Raw genomic sequence first — 26,256 nt, 5'->3', positions numbered from 1 at the left:
CAGGAACATTTGACATCAGTAAAGTCTTTAAGAAAATCCAAAAATGTAATTTAGTACATTCCTGTGGTGCATTTAAGTGTTTTTCCTCTTTCAGGTTTTTCTCTCCATCCTTGGCTCATTGTCACAGTTACAAACACGTGTGATGAAGCTTCATTTCACACCTTCAGCGATAACTTAACGGCTAAATTTAGCTGATCTCTCATGATCTCCTGTGAAGTAAGCAGCGACTGAACTCAAGTGAATCAACAACATCTGATACACCGACATTAAAAAATAAATAATAGTAATAATATTCTTAATTAAAATTTTATATGATAATAACAAAACTATTGTTAATAGAATTTAACTACAAAACTAAAAATGTGCAGAGTTACATTCAACCTTTGAGCCTTGGTAAACATTTATAAATGATACATGTATTAAGTACAGTGGCACTGAGTGCAAAGCACAGTTTTGAGAAGTTGACTTTTCTAAAATTTTGCATTTTTGGTTCGTTTTATTTTGTGAAATATTGTGTTCTGCACCTGCCACCGTAATACAGATTTTTAAAGCTTATTACTAATAAATTAAATATTCAAATTTCGATTTTAGGTAGATGTGATTTAGAGTGAAAGCCAATGTGTTGAAAAGTTATTTTTCAGGATAATTTTCTGTTGCTTTTATAGATTTGGGATGTTCCTTCAGCTCTTCACTAAAATAAAGCATTTCCATTTATTTCACACCGTGCTCAGAATTATACTTCTGTCGGTCGTTGGCACAGTTGGAGAATGTTTTTTTGGTATCAGCTCCATATCATTTTCTAATCTGAGTGAAGTAAGTTCAGTGGAATGTCTGCGCAGGTCCTAACAGATCTCTCAGTCATAAATTAGATATCAAGCCCACAGTTACACAGGACCAAAGCAGGGAGACTGAACAACTGAGACATAACTCACAGAATATCAGCCACTGAACTGTGTGTACAGATTAAACTGAGACTCTGCAACCTTTGCTTAACAGTGGCCACAATTACATACAAGTTGTTAATTATTAATGTCAGTGAATTAACTCAGTAATGTCCATTTGTGTAATGGACATTACTGAGTTCAAAATGTATCAGATGTTTGCTAACGTTATAACGAAATTATAATCATGATTAACGACATTTTTCATGTGCCGTTTCCTTCAGTAGTAGTACCAAGCCTTCCCCTCAGTCAGGTGGATCTGAATCTGAATCATATTTTATAATGAAGCTTTATTTTACTCATTCAAGTCATCCCAAATATTGATCATATTTACTTTAAATGCACATTCATTCATATAATGAGGATCCTTCAACAAGCTGAAAAGAGACTATCCAAAAATAGCCCAGCAACTTATGTTGCTACAAAGAAAAGCCTTCGATCAGTAAAACAAAGATGTATTTAACAGTCTCTGTTATAAATATATAGTTTAAAGATTAGTACCAGCTGTGTCCTAACAAAATAAAATTAAAGAATTCATAAAACAACTTAAATTTTTACTTTTGATATCCAGCTCTTTAGATTGAGTGCCTATAACTGACAGTTTTCAGGTTTCACATGTTTATTTTTGCATGTCCGTATTTTGCTGCATCACATCCAAACACTGGATGCCTCGAATTGAAACTGGATTTCATCAGCTCAAGACAAGAGGGAGTTAAGAGGCTGTTTAAGTTTTGTAATGGAAGAAATATGGTACAAAATAAGTAAACACACACTGTTCAGGCCACATCTCTCTAGAGTTTTAGAATTTACATGTAAACTTCCTTTGTAATTACAATGTGAATATTGTTATATATTCGCCTTAAAACAAACAAAAAACAAAACATACAGAGTCTAATATCTGAGCTTCAAATTCCCTCCCAGCCTGGTTCATATCAATAATTTCTTTGTGGACAGAGATATTATCATACACAGAAGTTGTAATCCTTAAGATTTTCATGAAATCAAACCCCATTTTGATCCCATTTGTGGTCAGGATTTTTACAGCAATTTCCAATTTTTTAGTTCATAAGCACAAGTGAGTCACAGGAAACGTATGTCTATAATCCAGCATAATTTTATCTTTCTGATAAGTGTTCACTCACTGTTCCAGATCAAGTATTAAGTCGCTGCTTTCCTACTGCTGCTTCAAATCAAAAGCATTCAACTAGCAAAACACGGGGTGGCTTTTATTGTGAAGGCGCGGGAAACAAAAACAACGTGTTAATCCTAAATCCAACTACAAAACACGATGACTCATTTTTCCCGCAGTTATTTGTCGGCAGCAGATTGTAAGTTTCTAATTAAATCAGACGGTTTAGATCTGATCAGTTTAGATTATCTGGCGTCTTTGTTAAAACAACATGAGTTTGTTTCGCTGCTCTCTAAACTGATACACCTGTTCCTCTTCTGCTGTGTTTCTGACAACCCTATTCAAGGAGTGTTTGCTACAGTATTAAATCGCATTCGCTGTTACCATCAGTAACCACAGGTGTCACCAAACCAGGACTGAAATCTTAAGGATTGCAACTTTAGAAAAAAGACACCTAAAAGACTGGTGCAGGTTTTCTGTCTGAGTGTTATTTAGTCATGTTGTTTCAGGTGTTTGCAGTTGTTTGTCTCTTAGCACCTCACCGTCTTATGGACATCGGCCTTTAACCCCACCAACGCCGACTGGGAGGAGGAGGAGCCGTCGTGGGTGGTTCCACGTCAAAAACCGCCCCTTGCCCGACTGACGAGCAGACGTAGTAGAAGTTGGCGCCCAGCATGACCAGTATGGGGACGAAGGAGAAGCCGAAGCCGAGGCCTCTGATGCTGCTGCCCAGAGAGAGGCAGAGCCAGTAGATCAGCCTGCAGCACAGAAATTGACACAAATACGAAGCAGATGAGATGGATGTGCTCAGACTTCTCCCCGTTTGGTGTACATTTATAATCTTGATTTGGATAAATAATGACTGAAGATCTGATCAGCACCCACATCAGCCCGCACACCCACTCACACCTTTCAGCAGGAACATTAGCAGCTTAGCTCCTTTGTGCCTTTCCACAGTTTTTGCATCGAGCGCTCGATGACTCAAAGCTGGATTAATGATCCTGATAGATGTTTCTTTTTTTTTTTACTTGCTCTAATTTTTCCATCATGTATTTGAGTCTGTCTGAGAATAATATTTTCCACAGTAGTCCCAGTTGAAAGTTGATGCTGAAATGTAAAAAGGCATCAAGAGTCTGGTTTGTGTAACACAAGATTAGAGCTTTGATGCTTTGTTGTGATTCAATAGCTCACTGGTTTCATGACCTCATCACATTTTCTCTATGGAAAGAACTGCAGATCTGATAACTGATATTCATTCTGACTTTTGACAACACAAATTTTTAAATACAAAATCACAAATACTGTGATGCCTTCATCCCAGTGTTATCTTCTTTTCTTCATTCTCTTGCTTTTCAATCTGTATCAGATGATTTTGGAGCTCTAATAAACCCTATGATCCCCAAAACAGACTTCTAAAAACACCTTCAATTATGTGGTACTATAGTGTAGCTGCAGCTCAATGTATTGTTAGTGATGTTCAATGTTTTTCCTGAATGTACACTCTCGCCTTAATGCAAAACTGTCAAACAAAAAAAGTGTGGTTTGTGAACTTCAGACTTGCACAATAGTGAATAAATTCACTGGACTTGAAACCCTATAAGTGATCAGACAGGTTTAAAACAAATCTCCAGTTTAACCTGTTTATATGGAGGCCAAAAGAGTGAGGCGGCGGCATCTTAAAAAACAAAACAAAACAAAAAAAAAAACACACCTTCGATCAATACAACAGATCAAGTTGCAGCAGGAAGTAGCTCTGCAAAATCCAATGGGCAACCAACAGACAGTATGTGGGAGTGAAAATGCAGGTGAATGCTTCTCTTATTACGTAATCCAGCTGGTTACAATATGGATGGAGATTTTTTTCTCATCTTTTCTGATCACTCATGGTTTCACTTTGTGTTGTAAAGCGTTTGTGCATTTCAGGCATGCTGAGTAGCAGCTACAGGGTGTCCAAAAAGCCAAATCTTAGTTTTACCGTCCTTTACCATTTGGAAAGGAAATGTGCATAGGCAGAATAATCATGAGCTCTCTGCACAAAACAAAACTGTGTTGGTCACCGGAAGTGATTTGTCTTTTTGTAAGTAAAGACATTTATTAGTTCTGGGCTCATTTAAATGAGCCAGTAATGATTTCACTGCGAGTTATACAGCTATTAAACAATCCGCAGACACACAGCTCATTTCCTTTACACATTTCATTCATACCTTTGGGGCCAGAGCTCAGCCAAATACAACACGAACAGTCATTATTCTCAGTCGCGCCACATAACCTCTGAATTTTAATTTGTTTAAAACTTCGGTTTATTACCAAATATCTGTAAAACTGATGACACTTTCATCAGCCTCAGACATATGTTGTGTTTAGTGCTAATTACCAAACGCCATCATGCTAACAGGCTAAACTTTGATCGTGAACACGATAAACATTATACCCATTTTACATCTTTCGTCCCTGCGCTACATATTGTATATTATATTTCAGTTATCGCAGGTTTGGACTCATCGTCCTCCTCATTCATCCCTGATTTGGACCCTGAACATCAAACTACGTGTGACAGACAAAACCCTTACCTGCCAAAAACAAACATGATGGTGAGCAGCGGCACCAGTTTGACCAGCTCCTGGCTGATGTAGGTTGCCATGACAGCGAGCTGGAGGAAGTAGAAGAGGAAGAGGGCCAGTGATTCGTTCACGTAGTGCCAGTGCACGGCGACCTCTCTGTGCACCAGTTGACTCTGATAGAGCGGCTTCAGCGCACTGTAACGCAGCCGGGCCACGCCCTGCACCACCACACCTACAGAGAGACCAGCGACATCGTTACCTGTGTGACTTTGTTTGCAGTTTACAGTGTTTGCTCGGTGCATGATAAACTTAACACAAAGACATACTGAGGTCTTACCGAGCAGGATGGGGATGCTGGCGAAGAAGGAGCAGCGCAGTGTGTACACCACCCTGAGGGGAGCGCTCTCCAGCAGCGGTGAGTCAAAGGGAAGGAGTCTGTAACCTCCCCACACCAGGAGAGGAAAGAGGAGCCCTGCAGCTGCCGTCGCTAGAGCCAGCCTCAGTTTTGCACCACACAGATGCTCACACAAGTCTGAGGAAGGAGCGAACAGAGATTATTTTAACACAAATAATTATTTCATGTTTTTATACTAAACGTGGAAAATCTGTATCTGTAACTGTCTTCACTGGGACAGCGAGACTGAGAGGATGAGACTCGCTGCTCGATTCATCTCAAGACGTGTAATTATATCTGATTAAGGAGAAAAGAGATCATTACGCTGTGCCATTAGTCTGAGAGCAGGTACTTACTGAGTGAAAATGCGCTGCAGAAAACACTTTAACCTGGCTGGATTACAACAAACACAGCAGCGTCACAGAAACTCTCCCAGCTAAAAATCTACTTAAAAAATGTGAACAGCACCTGGCTGCATAAACTACATGACGTAAAAAATCCACAGCACAGCGAGCTCTGGTTTCCCTCAGCTTCTAAATCAAATCAATTATGTATTCTCTATTCTTCTCAAAAAGAAAAACAATGGATTCAGGCTAATGTAGGATCACAATGACAAAGTACTTTGTGAGAATCTTTCTTAATGATAATCTTAATTAATCTTGCCTTAATCTTATTCAATAGCTGTTGTTGAAGCTGCTGAAAGATATTTGGGAAGGCAATCACTAAAGAGTTAGTCAGGAAGGATTAGGGGATTAAGAAGTCCGAGGTTGGGGTTGGGGTCCTAGTGGCCCAGGGATCTAAGGCGCTGATCCTGAACCGTAACATCCCCGCTCTGACGCGACTGGAAACATTTGTCATTCGCTACCTCTCCCTCCTCTCATTTCCTGCCATTGCTCTATTGTCTCACTGATAAAGGCTTAAAATACCTTTAAAATACTTGACCTTCTTCACAGCACACATCTGACTTGTCATAGTAGGGAAAGCACAAGTGTCACTTACAAAATTAACAATGACTCTATTCTATTCAAGTGTGTCAGGAAGTCCCGACGATGTGACAGCGAGGCCACATGAACAACACCAGGACCCTGAAACTGAAGCAGCTAAATGGAACTCAGCCATCAACACGTCAAAATGTCTTTTACTGTGCGGCTGCTGGACGAGGACGTTGTTCTAAGAAGCTCCGACAGCTGAGATTTAAGATTCATCTGCCCAACAGCACCGAAATCATGAGCCACGTGGACAGAAATCGAACCTCGATGACAAACAACAAACAACAAAAAAAAACAAAACCAAACAAGGATGTAGTGAATTTGAAAACATGAATTTGGTCAGTTCTTTCAGATGACACTTAGATCTGGGAATCTGCTGATGACTGAACTCAGTTTTCGCCTAGCAAGTGCAAGTTCTAGCAAAAACCTCAAAGAACGAATCATTTTTCATTGGTTAAGCCATCTATCCATTTTATGCTGATTATGGAGGTCCAGGCTGCTTTAGTTGAGTAATTATATTCCTATGAGTTATTGTTATATACAGCTAGGACAGTTAGGACAGCTAGATGACAAAAATGCAATATAAAATGTCATCAGATTCAAGTATTTAATAAGAAATTGTACACCGTATTGTCCCTTGTGGTTTTCCATCATTCTTAAAATTAATTTATGCGTTATCATTTAAGCATTGAAAAGTCTTAAATTTAACTTAGACTCCCTGAGAATAAACCTGGGCCCAGTTTGTGTCATATACTCACAGAGCTTGTCGTCCTGCTCCGTCCACTCTGGGTAGAACTGCGAGGCTGAGTCGGACTCCACCTGCGGCTCCTTCTCAACGTCCTTCTCTATGAAGAGCCGGCTCTCCTCAGGAAGCTCTTTGTTGGACGGACGCACGATTGTGACTTGTGGAGTGAAACCCAGAGCAGTTTTCTTGGAGATCCAATTCGACTCTCCATCTTCAACATCCTCCTCTTCCTCTTCGTCATCTGCCAGTGAGCTGTCCCCTTTATGGTCTCGCTGCACCTCGATCTCATCATCCCTCCACCTCTCTCCCTCGGGCATGCTCTCCCTCCACCTGTCTTTGCTCTTTCTGTCGCTCTCTGTCTGACTCTCGGACAGGTCTTGGCTTCCTCCGCTGATCCCTGTGTCCCTCTCTTCAGACTCTGAACAGACGTCATCGTCGTCCGTCTGAGGCCTCTTCTCTTTGTCTCCAGGCCATGGTAACGTGCTCGGCTCCAGTAGAGCAGAGCTGGTCATTTCCTCGTTCTCTTCTTGATTTTCCTTCTCTTTCAACACCTTTTCTTCATCTTCATCATTTTTAATCTTGTTTCTTTCCTCAACACTGCTACTCTCTTGTGGCTTTTTACTTCCAGCTATTTCTGGCTCTGCAGTTGGTCCATCAGGTGAAAGTGCCACATCTTCAATTAATTCTGACACTAAACCACCGGGGCCAGACATTTTTAAATCCAGTTGTCTCTCTTTTCAGTCAGTAGCTGTGGCGCTGTTAAGAGTTCCCCTGTTAACAAAGCTTCTTCCAGCTGCTAAAAGTCATGCTTGTTGTTTTCCCTGTGAGAAAAAAAAAAATTACAATGTTAAATACAGTATTCTGCCCTTAAGCATCATAAAAAAAATTAATCAAAGTTCACTGTTTATCACGGGTGTGTTGCATTTTATGGCCGGTCCTGCCCTAACACAGATCAGCAGAGTGTATGAAGCAAGTTCAGGTTTGTGCAGCTGCCAGTTGTGTTTGAGTGTGTCAGAAAATCAGATTCCTTTCTTCAAGTTCAAAACCCAAAGAGATTCAATTTACCATCACAAATCCACACTTCTCAAATCTAATTTGAGAAGTGTGGCAAACCCACCTCACCCAAACTTTGAGATACCTGTAAGATTATTCTAACTGGCCAATTATTAACAGAAAACACTGATACATTTCAGCTGTAAAGTCAATAACAAGCTGTACAAACATGTCCGCATTCCTTTTCTCTGAAAACACATGCAAATGCCTGGACTTCACTTGTCAGCTACAGAAAAACTACTACAGCTGCTAAAATATCTTTAAAATTTACGTTCATTATAATTAAGTTGTTGAGACTGTACAATGAAGGATTCTTCTTTTCCAATGACTGAAATACACACACACATATATATATATATATATATATAGCTGTAGGCCTAATCCCTCCAAAAAAGACATATTTAACCACAGTTTAACAGGGGAGATTTGTCCCAACAGGATTGCAGCCAACTTAAAATACCTGCAGGAAATATAACGCATTTCCTTCTCAGTGTCTGCTTTATATAAGTTTCATTTTCTTGCTTCTCTGTTTAAATCCCAAATTATTGCCACACTGTGCATTACAAACACTGAACATCTTCAGTGAGAGCTGCTGCTAAGAAAACACTTTCAGCTTCTTACAGACTGAGCTGCTGCCACACTCACTGTTTTGGCTTTAAAGCAGGCTTTTGTTTATCATGTGGCCCAAAGATCACTGTGACGAGAGACGGGCTAACACAGCTTTTTCAAATCTTGTAGCTAATGAGGCCTGGTGGTGCAGCGCAGTGAGGAAAGTAGTTTCCGGGTGGAGCTAAAACTTGTTTAGCGACTCTGTGGTCTATTTACGTCCAAGTCTTGTCATATTTTAACAGAAACAAAATATTGAGCGTTTGACGGTTGACGTACCTGTTTTTAATTCGGTCACATCGCAGAAACAATCCGTAACTTTTCCTTTTAAGAAGCAAGCTCACTAGTTCACCTGCTCTTTACTGGTGAAGTCAGAAGTTACCTGGCTGGTGTGACCAGGTGCGCAATCCTGTCTTAAACAAGAGATGTGAAAACAGTGAAGAGGCATCACTCTGCTTCTATTTCCACATACCAAAAACGTCACCCTCAAACACCACCTTTGAATCTGACGTCACTCCCTCTTGTAGTTCCTTAATCCCAACGATCCCGACGTCTCGTCTCTTCTCAAGACCGAAGAAGCACCAGGAAGTTTTTTTTTTTTTTTTTTAAGCAAATTAAAAAAATTAACTTTGTGCTCTCAAATTGGTAATTCATTCTATAGATTTAAAAAATTGTGTTCAAATTAATCCATGCTCTCTAGCCTGTTTAATAATTTATCAAAATTTGTTCTGACATAATTTGTGCTCTCCAATTGGTGATTTTTGGTTTCTATTTAATAACTGGTGCTCAAATTAGTAATTCATGCTCTCAATTTGATAATTCGTGCTTGAACTAATAATTTGTGCTTCCAATAATTCATGACCTCTTTTAAAATCTGCGCTCTTGAATTTGTAATTTGTGTTTTCCTATTTAATAAAAAAGGCTATCATATTAGTCGGCAAATTCAGGCTCTCTATTTCATAATTTGTTCTCTCTGATGACTCATTTATGTTCTCTAGATAAGAATCTGTGGTCTCAAATTAGTATTTTGTGCTTTCCATTAAATAATTTGTGCTCTCGATTTAATGATCGCTGCTATCAAATTAGTAATTCATGGTCTCTATATAAGAATCCATGCTCAAATTAGTATTATGTGCTCTCAGTTTAATTTGTGTTTGAATCAATCATTTGTGCTGTCCATTTTATAATTCATGCTATCTATTTAAGAATCTGTGCTCTTGAATTTGTAATTTGACTAGATGAAATAAACGGCCCTCAAATAATTAGTTTGTGCTTTCCATTTAATAATTTGTGCTCTCAATTTACTAATACATGCTATCAAATTTGTAATTAATGCTTTCCATTTAATCATTTGTTGTCTAAAATTAGTCATTTGTGCTCTCAAATTAGTAATCTATTTTCTGGAGTTATTTGTGCTCTCAAACTGGTAATTAATGTTCTCAATTTAATAATTCACTCTTTATCCTAATGTCATAGTCTAAACAACTTACATGTAAAAACTACACTCATGCCATCACGAGCAGACATTTCATTTTTCCATGTGTGGACCTTTATCTTGGTCTGTTTGATTAACTAACAGGAATTTACATACCATGACAGTACATTATTCCCTGCGCAGTTGAGAATGCATTGTCTGAGTAAAGTTTCTGTGCAGTACTAACAGACTACACAGTGAAGTTCTATGGAGATGTACAATATACTGCACTAACATCATTTTTAATACTAACTAATCAAAATGCAATTATCCTTTGTTTTAAATCAGTGAATATAATAAACAATACTCACAATCCCTGTAAACTATGTTACATAGAGAGGACTACTGTTTTTTTTTTTATTTGAGAACCTGAATAGTACTGGTTATACAGTTAGTAGTGATTCATTTGTCAAAACACATACAACCTTTGATTCAGCTTGACTGAGGTGCATAGTGCATCAATGACGTCATCAAAAAGGAATGGTAGGGCTGGAGCAGCTAAACACAAACACTATAATAAACAGCTAATTACTGCTGTTGGAGTTGCCTGGATTAAGTTAAATAGTAGGGTAGAACAAAAATAAACTGGAATTGAAGGAATTCAGTCACATCTGAACCGAACATCACACCAACATTTGAAAAATAAAACGGCAAGATCAACATTTTATTTCAAGACCATACTCTCATAAATTATTGGCTTCTTGTTAAAACACACAAAATCCAAATATGTCCACTTAAGATGATTTGACTTCACAAAGCCATTTCGAATTTCAATGTGATTTTTCAAAACCTTAAGCCTCTATTTCCATCCTCATCTCACACTGTTTTACATATGATAACTGGACACACACAGAAGCACAGTTTGGCATTTAGAAACGTCAATTGTTTGACCGAACCGTAAAGATGTTAATATCAGTAATGATGTGATGTACAAGTCATGTCACACAAGTTTTTACACAAATGCTCAAAAACAGGTAAATTAACGTTTGTGAAATCAATCCAATCACTTGAATTTAATGTCATGACAGTCCCAAATTATTAAAAAACAGAAAAGATTTCACAGCTGCACGTAAACATAGAATAAAGGCTGAACTAATGACTGCATCAGCAGCTGAAACAAAAAAGAGTAGATGCTACAAGTGGAGGAGGAAATCTTCAAGGCGACTATGAGCGGCGGGAAGGCGTTTGATACAGAGCTTTCGTCAAATCCAGTAATGCATGAAACAAAAGCTGAGAGGCCGATCTATGCGGTACAGCTCATTGATCTAAATTAATCGAGACTGATGGTACATTCATAGCTTTGACAATTAAGGCAAAAACAAATATGGCGGTATGATAAACTCTGAAATGGCATTGAGAAAAATAATGACATCATTTAGACATATTTAGCAAAACCCCAAAACTCTGCCCACAGATACTCAATAGAGAGCCGAAGTAATGCTTCACAATAATTTGAATGACATAAATAACTAAAATTCCAGTCTTATCAACAGTACTTTCCTGGTCAATGGGAAAGTGGTCTTTTTTTGGGCTTTTGTATCTGCATGGTTCTAATATCGCTGGTGTCCGTTTTTCTGATTTAAGCTGCCTTTAACAAGTTCCAATAAGCCAGAGTGCATCATGGTCTAAACCTGCTTCAACTTGTTTTAGCAACTTTGGCGCAGCGGAAACAATTTGAGAGCACATCATTGAAATATAATCACATTTTAAGTTGATATTGGTGAAGTATTTACTTGTCCAGCAGCTACAGATTAACATTATCATTCATTTGGAGTCATGTTTATGACCACCAGTTGAATGTAAGTCCCATATTCACTTTTTGCTCTGTTTTTGGTCTCTACCAACTCCTGAGGGAAATATCTTGCTCTTTAGCTGTTAAATGCTGCATTATGTTCACCAGCTAGTCACTGACTGTGTCTTTTTGCTGTTTGGTGCAGGGCAGGCCGTGTGCTGTGGCTTTTTTGCTAAAAACAACTGAAAACTCGGCTATGAGAGCGTAGACGGTGAGGAAATTTAAGGACTGGACAGAACTGGACTAGAACATGAGCTGAAACTCACTATAAAGCTCTTTTAAAGCCAAAGGGAGCTGCAGATCCAGGTGATAATTCTCTGTAGGTTAAGCATGGTTAAGTAACTGCTTTCACATTGTCATTTCACACGCTATTATTATAAAAAAAATTTATTCAGGCTCTTTAATGAAACAGTGAAATAAAAAAAAAATTAAAAACTTCCTCCAAGTTGTTATCCTGTCAGTGAATTTTTTAATTTATCTCTTGTGACATGCCAAATACAGGTTAGCTATAGTAAATATAGTTTTTAGGATCTATATGTCAATATTCTTGTCCTCTCTGTTACTGTAAAACTGTAAAAAATATTTTAAAATCAAGGGGACATACATTTAAAAAAAAAAGAAAAAAGGAGGTGTTCATTTGGACATCAGTTGGCATATATCACATATCGCTCTATATTGATATGCCAATTTATCCTAGAATATGGAAAGTAAACCCAAGGAACAGATTTCCTTTTTCTAGAAAGACAGATGAAGCTAAATAGACTGTGAGAGATTGCACTGAGTTACAGAAGCTAGTGGAAAGGAAGTTATAGCACAGATCTGATGCCAGGACTTCGGCTCTCTATGTTTTCACTGTTAGTGTTTTTTTTCTTCTTCTTCTTTTTTCTCCTCTCTCCAACAGTTGTTTGGACTTCTTCTCCTGCAAGTCATTCCCCAACAACTGTTTTACTTGCACATTTAAACTGACAAACACTACATCTGAAAGCTCAATGAAAACTGGAACAATCAGTCTATAATAATAAACTCTACATGCCAGTTCAAGTAAAAGGTTATTAGTAGTACTGCTTACTCAAATGACAGAAATAGTTTTCTTTTAAAAATAATCAAGCACAATAAAACAAGATGAACAAGTTAGTTAGAAAAACCGAGGAGCTGCTGAATATCTAGCCTACTCAACTGACAAAATGTTAAAAACGTGTGTTTTCATTGACAAAGATTGTATTCTATGTTTTCAACAGCAACTACTACAGCAACTTTTTTGGTCACACCGGGATCGTTTATCAAGCCTGGTTACCAACTCCCAAGCTTGCATCCTGTTCAATCAACGTTTCTTCAGTATCATCGGCGGTGGGTATCGTCTGCACATCATGCTCCTCCTCTTCTTCTACCGGCTCTCCTTCAAATTTCACCTCAACCACAGATGACTCGCTCTTTACTTTTGAATGGTTTGGGAGTGCGCTGTCGAGCTGCGTTTCACTACTGGCTTTATTTTTGTTGACAGAACCTTTAGGGCGGCCTCTTTTCCGTGGTGTGACATCTCCACTTCCTGCAGCACTTGGGGGGCGGCCTCTTTTTCTTGGGGGTCCATCATTGGGGTTGCGAGGTGAGGATGGAGTGGTATCCCAATTCTTGCGTAAGTGTGCGCCTCTCTTAGAATCAGACTTGCGAGGCCGACCAGGCCTTCTGTGAGGGGCTGGTGGAGCTCCCTCTGGTGGATCAACACGTGGGTATTTCCTTGGCCGTCCAAGCGGCTTCCATACTTTCGGCTTCTTTTTCCGATCCTCAGGTGCTGGCAGAGGATACTTCCTTGGCCTTCCCCTTTTGGCTGGCTGTTTTGGTCGAGCAGGCTTCTCTTTTGGGGGTGAGACATGTACTCTCCGAGGCCGGCTTGCTGTGCCGTACTGTACCAACTTAAATGCAGGGCGCATCTTGTTTAAAGAACCTTTGGGTCGACCTCTTCCCCTCTTACCATGCTGGGAGCCATCTGTGAGCAGTTTTTGTTTTTTTTTCTTCTGTTCAAAACTTTTTCTTGGTCTTCCCCTCCCTCTCCGAGGCATGTTTGAGATGCCATTTGATGTATCTTGTGTCAACGTCTCGCTGGTATTTGCCTCCACCTTTCTGAGCCAACCGCTCTCCCTTTTTGGCGGGCTTCCATCAGCTTCTGCTTCCCCCTCACTGCTCACCTCTTCCTTCAGTCTGGGTTTCTTATTAGGAGAGCCCTTTGGTCGACCTCTTCTCCTGGGTTTTACAGACCTACCTTCATCTTCTTCACCACTTGACAAACTTTCTGATTTGCGCTTTGTGGATCCTTTTGGACGACCCCTTCCCATTTTAGGAGTATTAGAGCCACCGTTTGGCAAATCTTCAGCAGCAACCTTCTCTGGGGTACTGACAGACTTTTTTGGCCTGCCTCTTTTTTTAGGAGAATGGTCTGTCACAGGATTGCCTTCATTACTGGCCTCTTTCTTAGACCCTTTCGGCCTCCCTTTACCCCTATGTGTTTGCACAGAATTATCAGAATGGACATCTCCTGACCCGTCCTGCACTGTGTGTTTTGGACGCCCTCTTCCTCTCTGGGGCTGTGTGGACCCACCATTGGAAATGCCTGAAACCAGCTCCATTAAGTTAACGTCTGTTACACAAACCTTCAGCTTTTTTGAACCTTGTGGTCGCCCCCTTCCTCTTTTAATTGGATTGCTGCTGGACATGTCTACACTAGACTCCCCCTCATTGCTCACACCATCTCCTTGTTCTGTCTCAGCCATCCTTATTTCTTCTTCCGTACCACTGCCTTCTGCCTGGACTACTTCTGTTAGGTTTGGACCTGTAAATTGGACATTGAAAACCACAATTAGTATTTACTTTATAATAAGTGTACATTCAAGTATTTAATATCGATTACATTAGTGTAAATGTGATCAAACAGGACTTAGATTTTTACACAATTCTGTTTTTTTCACATGAATCCCAAAATATGAACAGAAGAATCGTAAATGAATGCAATCAAACAATGAAACTGTTTCTTGTTTAACTACAACTACAACAATTAAGTTGATTTGAACCAAATTTATCAACAACTATTTTGATAAACTGATTAATCATTAGTCATTTTTCAAGAAAAAATGCAAAACACTTGATGTTTTGGGGGTTCTGAAATGTTTGAATTAGCTGCTTTTATTTGCTTCACATAATATTAAATTCAATATTTTGGGGGTATTGGACAGTTGTTCTGACAAGAGATTTGATGACATCACCTTATAACAAAAAACTCCTGAAATATTAAAAACTTTAGATAGATATAAAATAGATGTTATTTTAACAAGAAAGATTTAGTTAACAAGAAAAAGATTTGGTAAAATCATAATAAAAAGATTTGGTAAAATCATAATAAAATGATAAATGGGAACATATATAGTCTTGCAAAAACAAGCACATTTTCTTAGTATAACAATAAATAATTTCATGTTTAATTTCTACTATATTGGAAATAAGCTTGAAATAAAAAAAGCAGGGAACGACTGACTGATTATCGGTGGTAAAATTCTGCGTTGTCCAATTATCTGTATTGTTATTTTCTTTAACCAAAAACCAATCAAATTTATTAATTTAAAAATGGCTCTGATGCAGCCGCCTGTCTCTGGTCTCTAGTCAGCACTCTATGGTCTGAAGAAATATCCCGCCCACTGCACCATCTGATTGGTTAGACGTCATGGGTAATAGCCTATTACACTGAAGGCTGTTGTGTACACAGACGGACACAGACCAGAGCTGCTCCGGTTCACAAGTGGAACTGTGTGTCGAAGGCAAGACAGCAAACATCGCTGAACTTGCAATAAACATCACAATCCTCTACACTGAAGTTACAACAACACCACACTCTGATGAACAAGTTCATCTGTTGATTCAAGACACACAGGGAAAGAGAGAGAGAGAACAATTGCTGAATTAGTGAAAGTCGCTAAAAGGAACAGAGAGCTGTGAGTGCTGGAGCAGACCTAGAGTTGAAATGTACAGCAGGTAGTTAGACACTGTGATTAGAGAAAAGGAAGAATTACCTGTGATAAAATAGAGTAGCAATAAACACTACTAGTATGAGAAACTCCTGCAACTGGAGATGAGACACTACACTGACTGCAGCACGTCAGCACGTGAATGGCAACTAACTACTGTTACTGAAAAGACACTTTTACTACAGTAGAAATAAAAATGTTCTCAGATTAAAGTACAAAGTAAGTCAGTTAAAAGTACTCTGAGTTAACATGTTACATTTTAAAAGGGGGAAGGGAAAAATTTGGTGATAATAATAATAATAATAATAATATGATAAAACTATTAAAGAACATCTTTAGGCTGCCACATGAATGAGTTCTCAGGTGAGGACAGCACCAAAATCAACCAATTAATTCCAGTCAGGCACTTTGCAGCCTGTGCATACAACTAATAATTAAAGCTGCAAGCAGCGTTGAGCAGGTCCTTGCATTTTTGTGGACACCAGGGGCGCTGGCCGGAGGCCGGTCACTGCCGCCCTGCATCATCACAACCACGCCACACCGCACTCACAAGCAGGCACAGACGCGCTATTCAACTCACAACTACTCATAATTTTCACACTGAATCATACAAAGGTTGTGATGCATTTTCTGACCAAGATTGGAGAAGATTGGCAAAAATATATAGGAGTTACAATGACTTCCTGTCCGTTCAACAACGCGGCGTTCAACAACTGTGAAATAGAATACACATGCCTACCAATTTTCATCCATCTAGGTGAATCCTACTGCAGGGGCTACTGTGAAACATGACATTACTCTGTCATGGCGAAGCCACGAAATTTGCCATGCGCCCGCAATTTCGCAATTTAAGATCACAAAGGTCTTAATATGGTATGCACCAAATGTGGAGCTGATCTGATTAAAACTCCAGGAGGAGTTCATTAAAATTAAACCAAAAGTGCACACTAAATTCAAAATGGCAGACTTCCAGTTGAATTTAGCTTATGGGTCAAGAGGCTTTTTTGTAGCGCTCAACAAGGTAGACATGCCTACCAATTTTCATACATCTAGGTCAAACGTGCGGCAGGAAATCCTTTACTATATGTAGGATCATCCCATCGAGTTTCGTGAACATCCGAGGACCTCGATGTTGAAATGGCCCTACGTTCGGGGGCGCTATGGAGCCTGCTGGACACGCCCTTGCCCAATCACTATTGAACTTTGCATTTTGTAACAGTCTGGAGGTGTGTGCCAATTTTCATGAGTTCTTCAGTATGTCAAGGCCCTCAAAAATCTAATATTCCAGCAGAAAAGTAATAATCTCTACAGAAACAATAGGTCCACTGGGCCCTGGCACGCTCAGTGTTCGGGCCCTAATTACTAATATACACTAAGTTGTCAGTTTATTAGGAACATCTAGCTAAAACTGATGTAGACTAATACAACAGTCTGGCAGTAAATCTTACTTCATGAAGGTTATAATGTTCAGTTTGTAATAAAAATCGTTTCAGACAGTTGTCGATTCAACCTTATGATCATTATGGAGGAAGTAGTGTGTGTAGCTTTATTACATTATACAGAAGTGTTTTTGTTATTTAGCTTACTTTCAATTATATGAATAGGGTTGACAACATAATAGAAAACACCTGGATGCAACGGTGAGTGTCCTTATAAAGCAGTAGTTTTGTGTTGGCATATCGGTTCCAAATATTGGTTATTGGTCTCCTCGATTACCGATAATTGGTATCGGCCCTGAAAAAAAACATATTGGCCGATCCCTATAAAAAAAGTGGTACCTGATTAAAGGGTTACATAGGCCATATTGATAATCTAAACCTATGTACCTATCTTAATATGGTGAAATAATATGTAATATGTTGAAGTACACATTTTAAAATTTACCTTCGATTGATCAATTTGCTAAAATAGACTTGTTAACATTAGTTACATATTCGGGAGAACTCATAAGCCTACTCACTTGTATCTATACACTCATTATTTACATAAAAATCAATTACCATGAGCTTTTTTAAACTTTATTTATGAGTCAGAACATTTTCTATATCCAAGTGAGACTGTCAAATGCTTTAGTGATGCACTCATACCAGCCAGAGAATGTTTTCCATTTCAGAAAAACTGTTATTAATGAAAACCACATTTCTGGAAAGTAAATAAATACTATTTTCTATCCTAATGAAAATCACAGCGAGCAAATACGATCTACACAAATAATCTAGTCAGCAGAGTAAGACAGTATACACACATAGCATATTTTTAAATATTATTTGGAAAATAATTGATAAAATTTGCATATTGTTATTATTATTAAAAGGATGGGTTTTGCACGGCCATGTCTATTGTCTGGAGTGCAATCTTTCAACGGCGGGAAGCTGCACCGACGGAGAAGTGCTCAGGAGGCTAGCAACAACATGTGGACACTTAACGTCGCTGCAAGCAAATACTAATATTTTTTTTGTTCTTGGGCTACATATTTACATATTGAAAAAAATGCAATTTAATTTAAAAAATCATACAGACCACATGCATTATCAGCTGCAACTGAAGGACCGTAAATTTGATCAGATTTAGGGCCTTAAACAATCGCGATGACTCTGGACCAGATTGTTTTCCAGGTAATAGTCAGCTTCAAAAATCGACGGCGATGGAGAAAGTAGCACGCATTGCAAAGCAGATAAAATGGAGTAATGAACAGAGTGCATATCTCACCTTAAAGAAATCCTCGGCAGGATTTTAGTTTAATTTTTCACCAAATACTGGTTCATCACACAGCCCGTAAAGTGAAGTACGCTTTTATTGTTGCTGTGGTGGCGGTTTAAATTTGCGACCGCTTCCGGCCGTCCGTGACGTTCAGGAGGCTCCGGAAGAAACAGCAGAGGAGAGTTTGAGTTCCCCTCCCAGGCTGGTACTGTGACCCCCCACATACACTGCCCATATGCAGGACCTAGATTTATACCATGATTTATATCCACATTTGCAATGCAATTTAATTGCCTCCACTTTCACACTGCTATCTCTGACACTACACAGACCACAAAGTATCTTCATATTGTGAGTGTTTTACTTCAATACACTTTATACTTACAATTTATGTCGTCATATATAAGTATTTGTATTAAGTATTTGTTTTTTCATTCTTAATTTTAAGTATGTCCTCATAATATATGTAGTATACTGGACATTTGACTGCATCTGTCTGTGTGTTGTATTTCTGCTGCTGACACTCAATAAAGTTTGTGTAGCAGCTATTTAGTCCATTAAAGAAAGCCGTCGGAGCGTTGAGTGGGCTCTTACCTGTGACGCATTTGCACAAATCCATTGCTTAGTCCATAAGAGTTTGACACTGTTTTTTTTTTTAAACATCAGCTACTGATCAGCAGTTGTGGTGTTAGAGAACTTAAATCAAAACATAAAGGTCAACATAAAATATCGGAGTCTCACTCACCCTCCTTGTCTGAATCCCGCCACACTAATGAACAGGTAAATAAAGTGAAACCACACCCCTGTGTCCACTGCCGGAAGTGATAATCAAATTAACGTGTGCAACCAAAACAGATAAACAACGCTGGCAAAATGCACATTTTGGCTCCTACAGTCTATCTTTTCTTATATCTTATCTTCTCTGAAAAGAAACAACACCAACATAATATCGCACAACCACGAGAATTAAAAGCATCACTCCCAGCTTGATACAAATGATATTTGCAAGTTTACATAATGTGCTGTAGTAGGATACAAGAAGATAACACCCTTAAAAAAACAGATATATTAGTGGTAAAGATGTGACTACAATTAAACTGAGGTGTATAATACAGGCAAGTTGATCAATGATTCTGATCATGCAACATTGCTTCATTTGGTCTCATGCTCACACAACATAAAAGAAAAGGGCATGAGCAAAGTTAACAATTTTACAACCACATCCTTGATTTTGCAGAAAGAAAAATCAAATTTCTTCAACCTTTGTTCAATGAAAATATTTTGAAATGTCATACTGACCTCACACTATGAGACTAGTCAGCTGTGTTTCAGCTACCGTTGCACTATGTAGGGCTTAGTTTGGTTGGTATGTCTACTTCATCAACATCTGATACAATCTATGTTATATTTTGCCAAAAATATTGTTACAACTTACCCAGAATATAAGGTAGTATTGTGTGTTCCTCTTTGATTCCTTTTGGTAAATGCTAACATCATATTTTGAATCTATTAAAACTGAGCATGGACATACAGTCATGAATGTAAGTATTTAAGCAGCCTCTAGACCTCTAGACAGCAACTGCGCATAATGCTGACTTGTTCAAACTCTTCAGACATACTTTTTTAGAAGCAAACTAGCAACTACATAAAATATTTATTTGACTCTGAAATATAAAGTAGTGGAGTAAATGCTATCACAAAGTGGACAGTTAAGTGAAATATGATGTATTGATTTTTTGTTATTTAATTTAAATTACGTACATTGTTTTACTTTAGTTTATGCATTGCCACCTCAACCAAGCACTGTGACTGCGGGACTGTAACTCAGTAGTGCCCCCTAGAGATGAATCTGATGAAATGTGGAACATTTACTGTGATGGAGGAAAGTAACACGACTGATGCAACTATGTAGCACCATGATAAACAATATAAATTATAAAATTCTACTGACAGAAACATGTTTACATAATCTCATAATAAAATTCCTCTAATTCTAAAAACTAGAATTGTAATAATAATATTAATAATGGTCTAAGAAAAGATGGTATGTTAATGTTTGGTATAAACCCAAATTACAAACATGGTTTCATAAAATTGGTTTAATTGTTACCCTGAAGAGAAATTGATTTGTTTGTAGTCAATGATTTAAGGGCTATGCCTTTCAGTAAAATGTACGTCATTTCTGATGAGTTCTTATTGACGGAAGAATACATACATTTTAGTTGTATTCTAGGAAGGGAATCTAGCAGATTTGGCAGACTTTATTTGAAGAATAGGATAGGAAGTTGGTTGCACCACTTTTTCCCTACTGCACTGGTATTTCTGTTGTCTCATCTCGGCATGTGTATGTGCATGACAATATCCAAAAACGTCAGATCTTCAGGCCTATATTTCAGTTTAAAGAGGGATTTCATTTGCATGACTGTAAGAGAAGGGGAAGAAAACGATGGGCTAGTTGTGGCCGGCTTAACTGCTTTAATATATTTGGTTTGAAGTGAGGCAATGTCACTTTTACGAGAAGAAATAACACATTCTTCCTCAAATGAAAAGTTTAATGGTGAATTCAATACACTCAGGGTTTTACCAGCCTTATCTGGTCTGGCATGACCAGTAGCTTATAGTGGCTAATAATAATTTTTTTTTTTTTTTTTTACAAACTTTATATTTTACTGTGTAACAGTCAATACTGAGCTACTGTATTGCCATTTACCATTATGCTGTAACTAGAGGCCACAGTAGCAGCGGTTCAGAAAAATTATTCATAGCTGATCATACGTAAGTAGTTACCGTAATTAAGTTAATATATGGTTTTCACTTTTAAAGTCTTCCCTCATATAAAGACTCAAAAGTACAAGTACCTAAAATTATGCTTGAACACAATTACAGAGAAAAAGCACATAACTACATATTTTAGGTTGGTCAGCCTGAGTGCAGCTCTGAGGTGGAAATTTCCATTAAAAGATCTGCCGACAAAAGACCAGCCTAATTCTTATTTAAAGGGGGTGTGACTGATTTATAAGATAACATTTTATTGATCCCACACGGGGAACCTGAAGTATAACAGCAGCTGAAGTACATCAGCAGATGCATAGTATAGTTTAGTAACCTTAGAAAACTGTAACAGGCCTGCAATATACATTATGAGCATAAAATACTGTATGCATATAATCTAGCTCCGTCTTGTCTCTCCTGTACCTCTCCACAGAGGGGAACCATATTGACAATGGAACAAAAGGCATGGGGGGAAAAGGCCAGAAAAAAGAGGCAAATTAGAGAGAGGCAGATTATGTTGCACAGGGTAGTTGGATAAGGGGGTGGAGTATGAGGTAAGGGCAGAGTGATGAGGTCAGCATCAATGAGAGGAATGCAAGAAAAGAGAAAGAAATATGCAAATTGTGTTTATATGTGTGTGAGGAGGGGAGAGACAGAGAGACAGAGAGACAGAGGGAGCGAGAGAGAAGCTGTCAGTTCAAAAGAGGGAGAGAGAGGCTGAAAGAAAATGACAGACGTGGCCGGAGGAAAGGAAAGGAGCGCTTGAGAAAGACAACCCCTGAGAGACTGTGTGCTGAACCCGCTGCCCCGTCTCAACCCTCCTCCTCCTCCCTCCCTCCTCTCTCCCTGTGTGCTTTGCCATGGTTACCAGACAGGGCTCCCAATGCAGCCAGTTAATGTGTTTTTCAGCGGCAGGCCCGAGCTGGGTACTAATGTGGCTCAGTCTGTCTCCTGCACAATCAATGTCAACTGTCCTGGGATGCACAAACACATGGAGGGCTCAGAGCCAGGGAACACTGAGCCACCCTGGCTGAGCGTCAGGGCGAGAGTCTGAAAAAAGACCACGTCACTTTCATTTATTCACCTGAAAACTGCAGCTGTGGCGGTTTGTTAAGTGGTCAGAAAAATGTGGCAGTGAAGAAGCTTGATTTGTGCTCTCTGTTGGAGCCTAATATCACATGTTGATCTTCACTGCACTAATCTGAAACATTTATCGCACATTCAATTCCTGACTGGGTGAGCAAAAATGCTGCCTAGACTGTTTGTGTGCCACAAAAGAAAAGAGCTGATTACATTTTTTAAAAAATGTTTTTTCAGTTTTTGTTGGATTTACATGGTATTTAACAAAAACAATACAAGTTTTCACAATTTCTTGAATTTTATTGTCATCACAAAAAGGAAAATCCAGAGCAAGTTGCATATCATTCATCCATGGAAATTATGGAAAATTTATGAAATGAATCAACTATTTTGACAATTGATTAATTGCTTAGGTTATTATTCAACCATTTTTCTGACAGCAAACTAAACATAATTAGGTTTTGGACTGTTTTGGTACACCAAACATGCTATCTGTATATGTCACTGTCAGCCTGGGAAATTTTTTGTCTTTTCATAAAATTAACCATCAAAGCGTTTCCTTCTTTTAACTACAGGTCTTCAGTGTTGTTATTTTCAGTGTCTGTGAACGGATTTAAAAAATCCCATGTGAATCATATATCGGGGTCATGACCCTTGGCTGCCTTCTTATTGAACCGTGTAACTGTTCATCTCACAAAGTCGGCCAAAAGGTACTGCCCCCTCCAGCAAACCACGGTGTCTCTTCTTGGCTTTTCCTGATGTCTGGAAAGTTTGGGGAATTCTCTTCGGATGACTTCATGCATTCAAAACATCTCTTACACATTTCTGATATTTGTGATAATCTCATGACATGTTGTCTGGCAATGTAAGAATGTTTCTCTCAGTCTAATGACAGGAAATGTCGTGGTCTCCAGAGGCAACTGCATGCACCTTTGTTCCCAAGGACCTCACCTGTGACCTTTCATATCATCACAGGTTAAGGGTCTCAGGGACAATGACGCACACCGACAGACACCGCTGGTCTGAAAATGCAGGAGCTGACGGTCAGCTGCTCAATCATCCTCGTCCACAGTTCAAATCCAAAGTCTTAAATATTACTGCAAGTTGTGAAATTTTAACATACTAAAATATATTTCAGTGACGTATGTCGTATATTTATTGTGAATTATTTTGTTAAGCCCGTGAGATTAACTTTTCTAAACCTGCACATAAAAACATTTGAATTACTTACATAGCATCTTTATACATTATAACAAAAATAGACTCTACGTCATACATCATATTTGATGATTACCGTTGTTTGTTATCGATGCCGATGCAGTCCGACACGAAATGTTTCGTCTGCATGAACTGGACTGGATCACAGCCTGCAAAAGACAGAGGAAAATGTTAAAATACATCACTAAACATATAAATATCAATTCTCACAGCAGTATTTATCCGTTCAATACATTTTCAGGGCCCTTTGACTGTCTTTCCTTCCTGACATAGCCAGCGCCTGTTATTCAGTGCAGGTCTGTGCAGTAAGACGTTCAAACAAAATGCCCCCTGCTGGCAGACAGATAGACAAAGCATTTGAAGGCAGGCGCACATACGCAGAGCAAAATCCTCAAATTTAACGTATAAATCGGATTTGCATATGGGATGAACATACGACCGCCTGGCCTATATGAGCGTTAAGCTCCAACAGAGCGGTCATACAGTTCATAGACACACACACATACACTCTTTGCTTGTGCACATGCATGAAACATCCACAGACAGCTGTGCCTGAAGCCGCAGACAACACTGTCGTCTTATATTTCCTACAGGCCTTGTGATCTCACAGGATTATGCAATCACTCCCCCATGACAAAGATGTTCAGCCTTGAGGGAGTAACACTGATTTACTCTTCCCCAGACAAAATAAATGTCACACAAGCCTGACACTGCAGATGCCACATGAAGAATATGAGCCAGGGTTCAAACAACTGGTACACAGCTGAAAAGCTCCATTTGCATCACATGTAAGTCTGTGCAGACGACAGCTTTATCGTCCGCCAACAATCAAGAACATGTGTCTCTAACTTACAAAATCTGTCTGTGGCCAGGTGCACACACATGCAGACGAACATGCAACTCCACAAAGGCACACAGAGCATGAAGCCTTTTGCTGCCTCTCTCTGTTTCCTCTTTGTCTCTGTGCTTTGAGATATTTTCCTCTGTCCCAGTTTTATGAGCGCCTCTGCTGCTCTTTGAAGCACCAGAGACAAAGACCGGAGGATGAAACCAGAGGCTAAAAGAGAGAATGAAGTGAAATATTCTCATGTAAAAAAATAACCTATGTCAAAAAGAATAAACATGAAGGTGGACACAAATGACGGAAAGATGGCGGATGGACGTGGTCAGTCGAATTGTCTCGATTTGTTATCCGGCCCGCTCAAGTCATCCTGAACTCACCATTTGCCTTTGCCTGGTGTTCCTTACATGAACACATGCACACATTTATACTCATGTCCGTATGCACATGCATACAACAAGTGCATGTACATAAAAGAGGTACGCGCGCACACACACACACATACACACATAACACAACGCACTCTTACGATGAGTTATTGATCCGTTTTCCCCCTGAGAGAAAATAAGCATCAATTAATCCAGTGGTAAAGGAAATAACGCATGATAAAACCTATCCTGCCCCATCTTCAGTCTTCCTTTTCTCTGAGCGAGTACGCGGCGGTGAACAGAAAAGCTATTCCCCTCTCGCTACCCCTCCATCTCTCGCTCTCCTCTTTTTGTCTCTCCTCTTCTTCTATCCCTCTCTCAGGCGCTGTCCCTGGCTCTGTTTTGTGCCTGTTTCCCTCTGCCAAGTCACATCACTAATTCTCCAGGCGATTAGAGTCCGAGCAAGCAATGTCTATGAGGCAGGTACGCTACACACAGACACACACACGCAGACACACACGCAGACACACACAGTATAACACACACGGACAATTGCATTGATTCCATTATCTGGTGCTGTACCAACACCCCCACTTCCCCCAACCCCCAACCACCAACAGAGCCTCCATCTATGACCCTCTCCTTTCATAAATCTGTGTCACCTACATACATCACGCACAAACACATGCACGCATGCACTCACACACTCACACACACTTATGCAAGCATGCAGTATCTCCAGCTATCGCTCTTTCTTCTTCTCTAGCCTGAACACTCTCTATCACTCTGTCCCCGCCTCCCTCTGCTCTGTCTCAGCCCTTCCCCTCATTTTCATCATTCCCTCCTTGTCTCTCCCCCTCTCTTCCCCCCTCTCCTACTCTAACCCCTTACATTTTTTCCAGGCGTGACGTCCCGTCTCGCCCCATCTTGCAGTCTACGTTCACACGATGCCGTGTCTCTCAACATGGGTGTCTATTACTCTGTGTTTGTTTGAGTGTGTTTGAACTTGCGCTGTTATGTTCGTGCATCTGGAGGAGAGAGAGAGTCAACGTGTTCAGAGGGAGGCGCATGTGTGTGAGGTGTGCGCGCGCATGTCCTCGTGCACTGCTGTGCACACATGCATCTGTGTGAGAGGGCTCGTGTGTGTGAGGAAGGGAGGGAACGGAGGGTGGGGGTGGGAAAGGGGTTGGGGGGATCTCACAGACGGAGGCTGTGGATTTCACACAGCATGAGGATCAAAGCCACAGCAAGCCCAAAGGTGATTAACCTCCCAGCCTTTCTGACCACAACACTGCTGCTCTTCTTCCATATTTCATTAACACAACAGTCCACTATCTGCACAGTTCATCACACATCTATCTAGCTGCCTTTTTCGCACAAATTCCCAAATATCCTCTGTCATATGGTGAGCGATAAGAAAGCTGTCAACAAATTGTGAAACCTCAATTTCCATCATAGTTGAACTTTGTCCATCTTTGTACATTTAAAAGAAAAACTCTCAAAATTACACTTCATGTGGGTGAAAATCTGTGAAATTTGTTGCGACAATCTTCAATAAATCAAGAAATTTTTTTACTTTCATG

General features: G+C 39.4%; 2 protein-coding genes across 5 annotated transcripts; both read right to left on the bottom strand.

The window, feature by feature from the left end:
- Window positions 1-1,211: 1,211 nt before the first annotated feature.
- Window positions 1,212-8,857, bottom strand: LOC111657609 (uncharacterized). Of its 2 annotated transcripts, none has more exons than XM_023409853.2 (5): window positions 8,698-8,857; window positions 6,773-7,580; window positions 4,969-5,163; window positions 4,641-4,863; window positions 1,212-2,828 (listed from the first exon to the last, which is right to left on the bottom strand). In XM_023409853.2, exons 2-5 carry the CDS (start codon window positions 7,470-7,472, stop codon window positions 2,633-2,635), a joined length of 1,314 nt encoding a protein of 437 aa, XP_023265621.1. In that variant the 5' UTR covers window positions 7,473-7,580; window positions 8,698-8,857; the 3' UTR covers window positions 1,212-2,632. The 2 variants fall into 2 exon arrangements, with proteins under 2 accessions (XP_023265621.1, XP_087031160.1); XM_087175034.1 differs by lacking the exon at window positions 8,698-8,857 and adding an exon at window positions 8,273-8,390.
- A 1,669-nt stretch (window positions 8,858-10,526) lies between these two features.
- LOC111657608 (uncharacterized) lies at window positions 10,527-19,170 on the bottom strand. Of its 3 annotated transcripts, none has more exons than XM_087175032.1 (2): window positions 19,140-19,170; window positions 10,527-14,508 (listed from the first exon to the last, which is right to left on the bottom strand). In XM_087175032.1, the coding sequence occupies exon 2, from the start codon at window positions 14,447-14,449 to the stop codon at window positions 12,965-12,967; it is 1,485 nt and encodes a 494-aa protein (XP_087031158.1). In that variant the 5' UTR covers window positions 14,450-14,508; window positions 19,140-19,170; the 3' UTR covers window positions 10,527-12,964. The 3 variants fall into 3 exon arrangements, with proteins under 3 accessions (XP_087031158.1, XP_087031157.1, XP_023265620.1); XM_087175031.1 differs by lacking the exon at window positions 19,140-19,170 and adding an exon at window positions 18,989-19,093; XM_023409852.2 differs by lacking the exon at window positions 19,140-19,170 and adding an exon at window positions 18,404-18,537.
- Between the last annotated feature and the right edge of the window lie 7,086 nt (window positions 19,171-26,256).

This window comes from Seriola lalandi, unplaced genomic scaffold (assembly GCF_002814215.2).
Source record: "Seriola lalandi dorsalis isolate HSWRI2012SDOR001 ecotype SW California unplaced genomic scaffold, Sedor1 jcf7180002054408, whole genome shotgun sequence".
In the NCBI taxonomy this organism is placed as follows: Eukaryota; Metazoa; Chordata; class Actinopteri; order Carangiformes; family Carangidae; genus Seriola; species Seriola lalandi.
The sequence above is the reverse complement of the archived record's forward strand: the minus strand, read 5'-3'. Positions and strand labels throughout refer to the sequence as shown.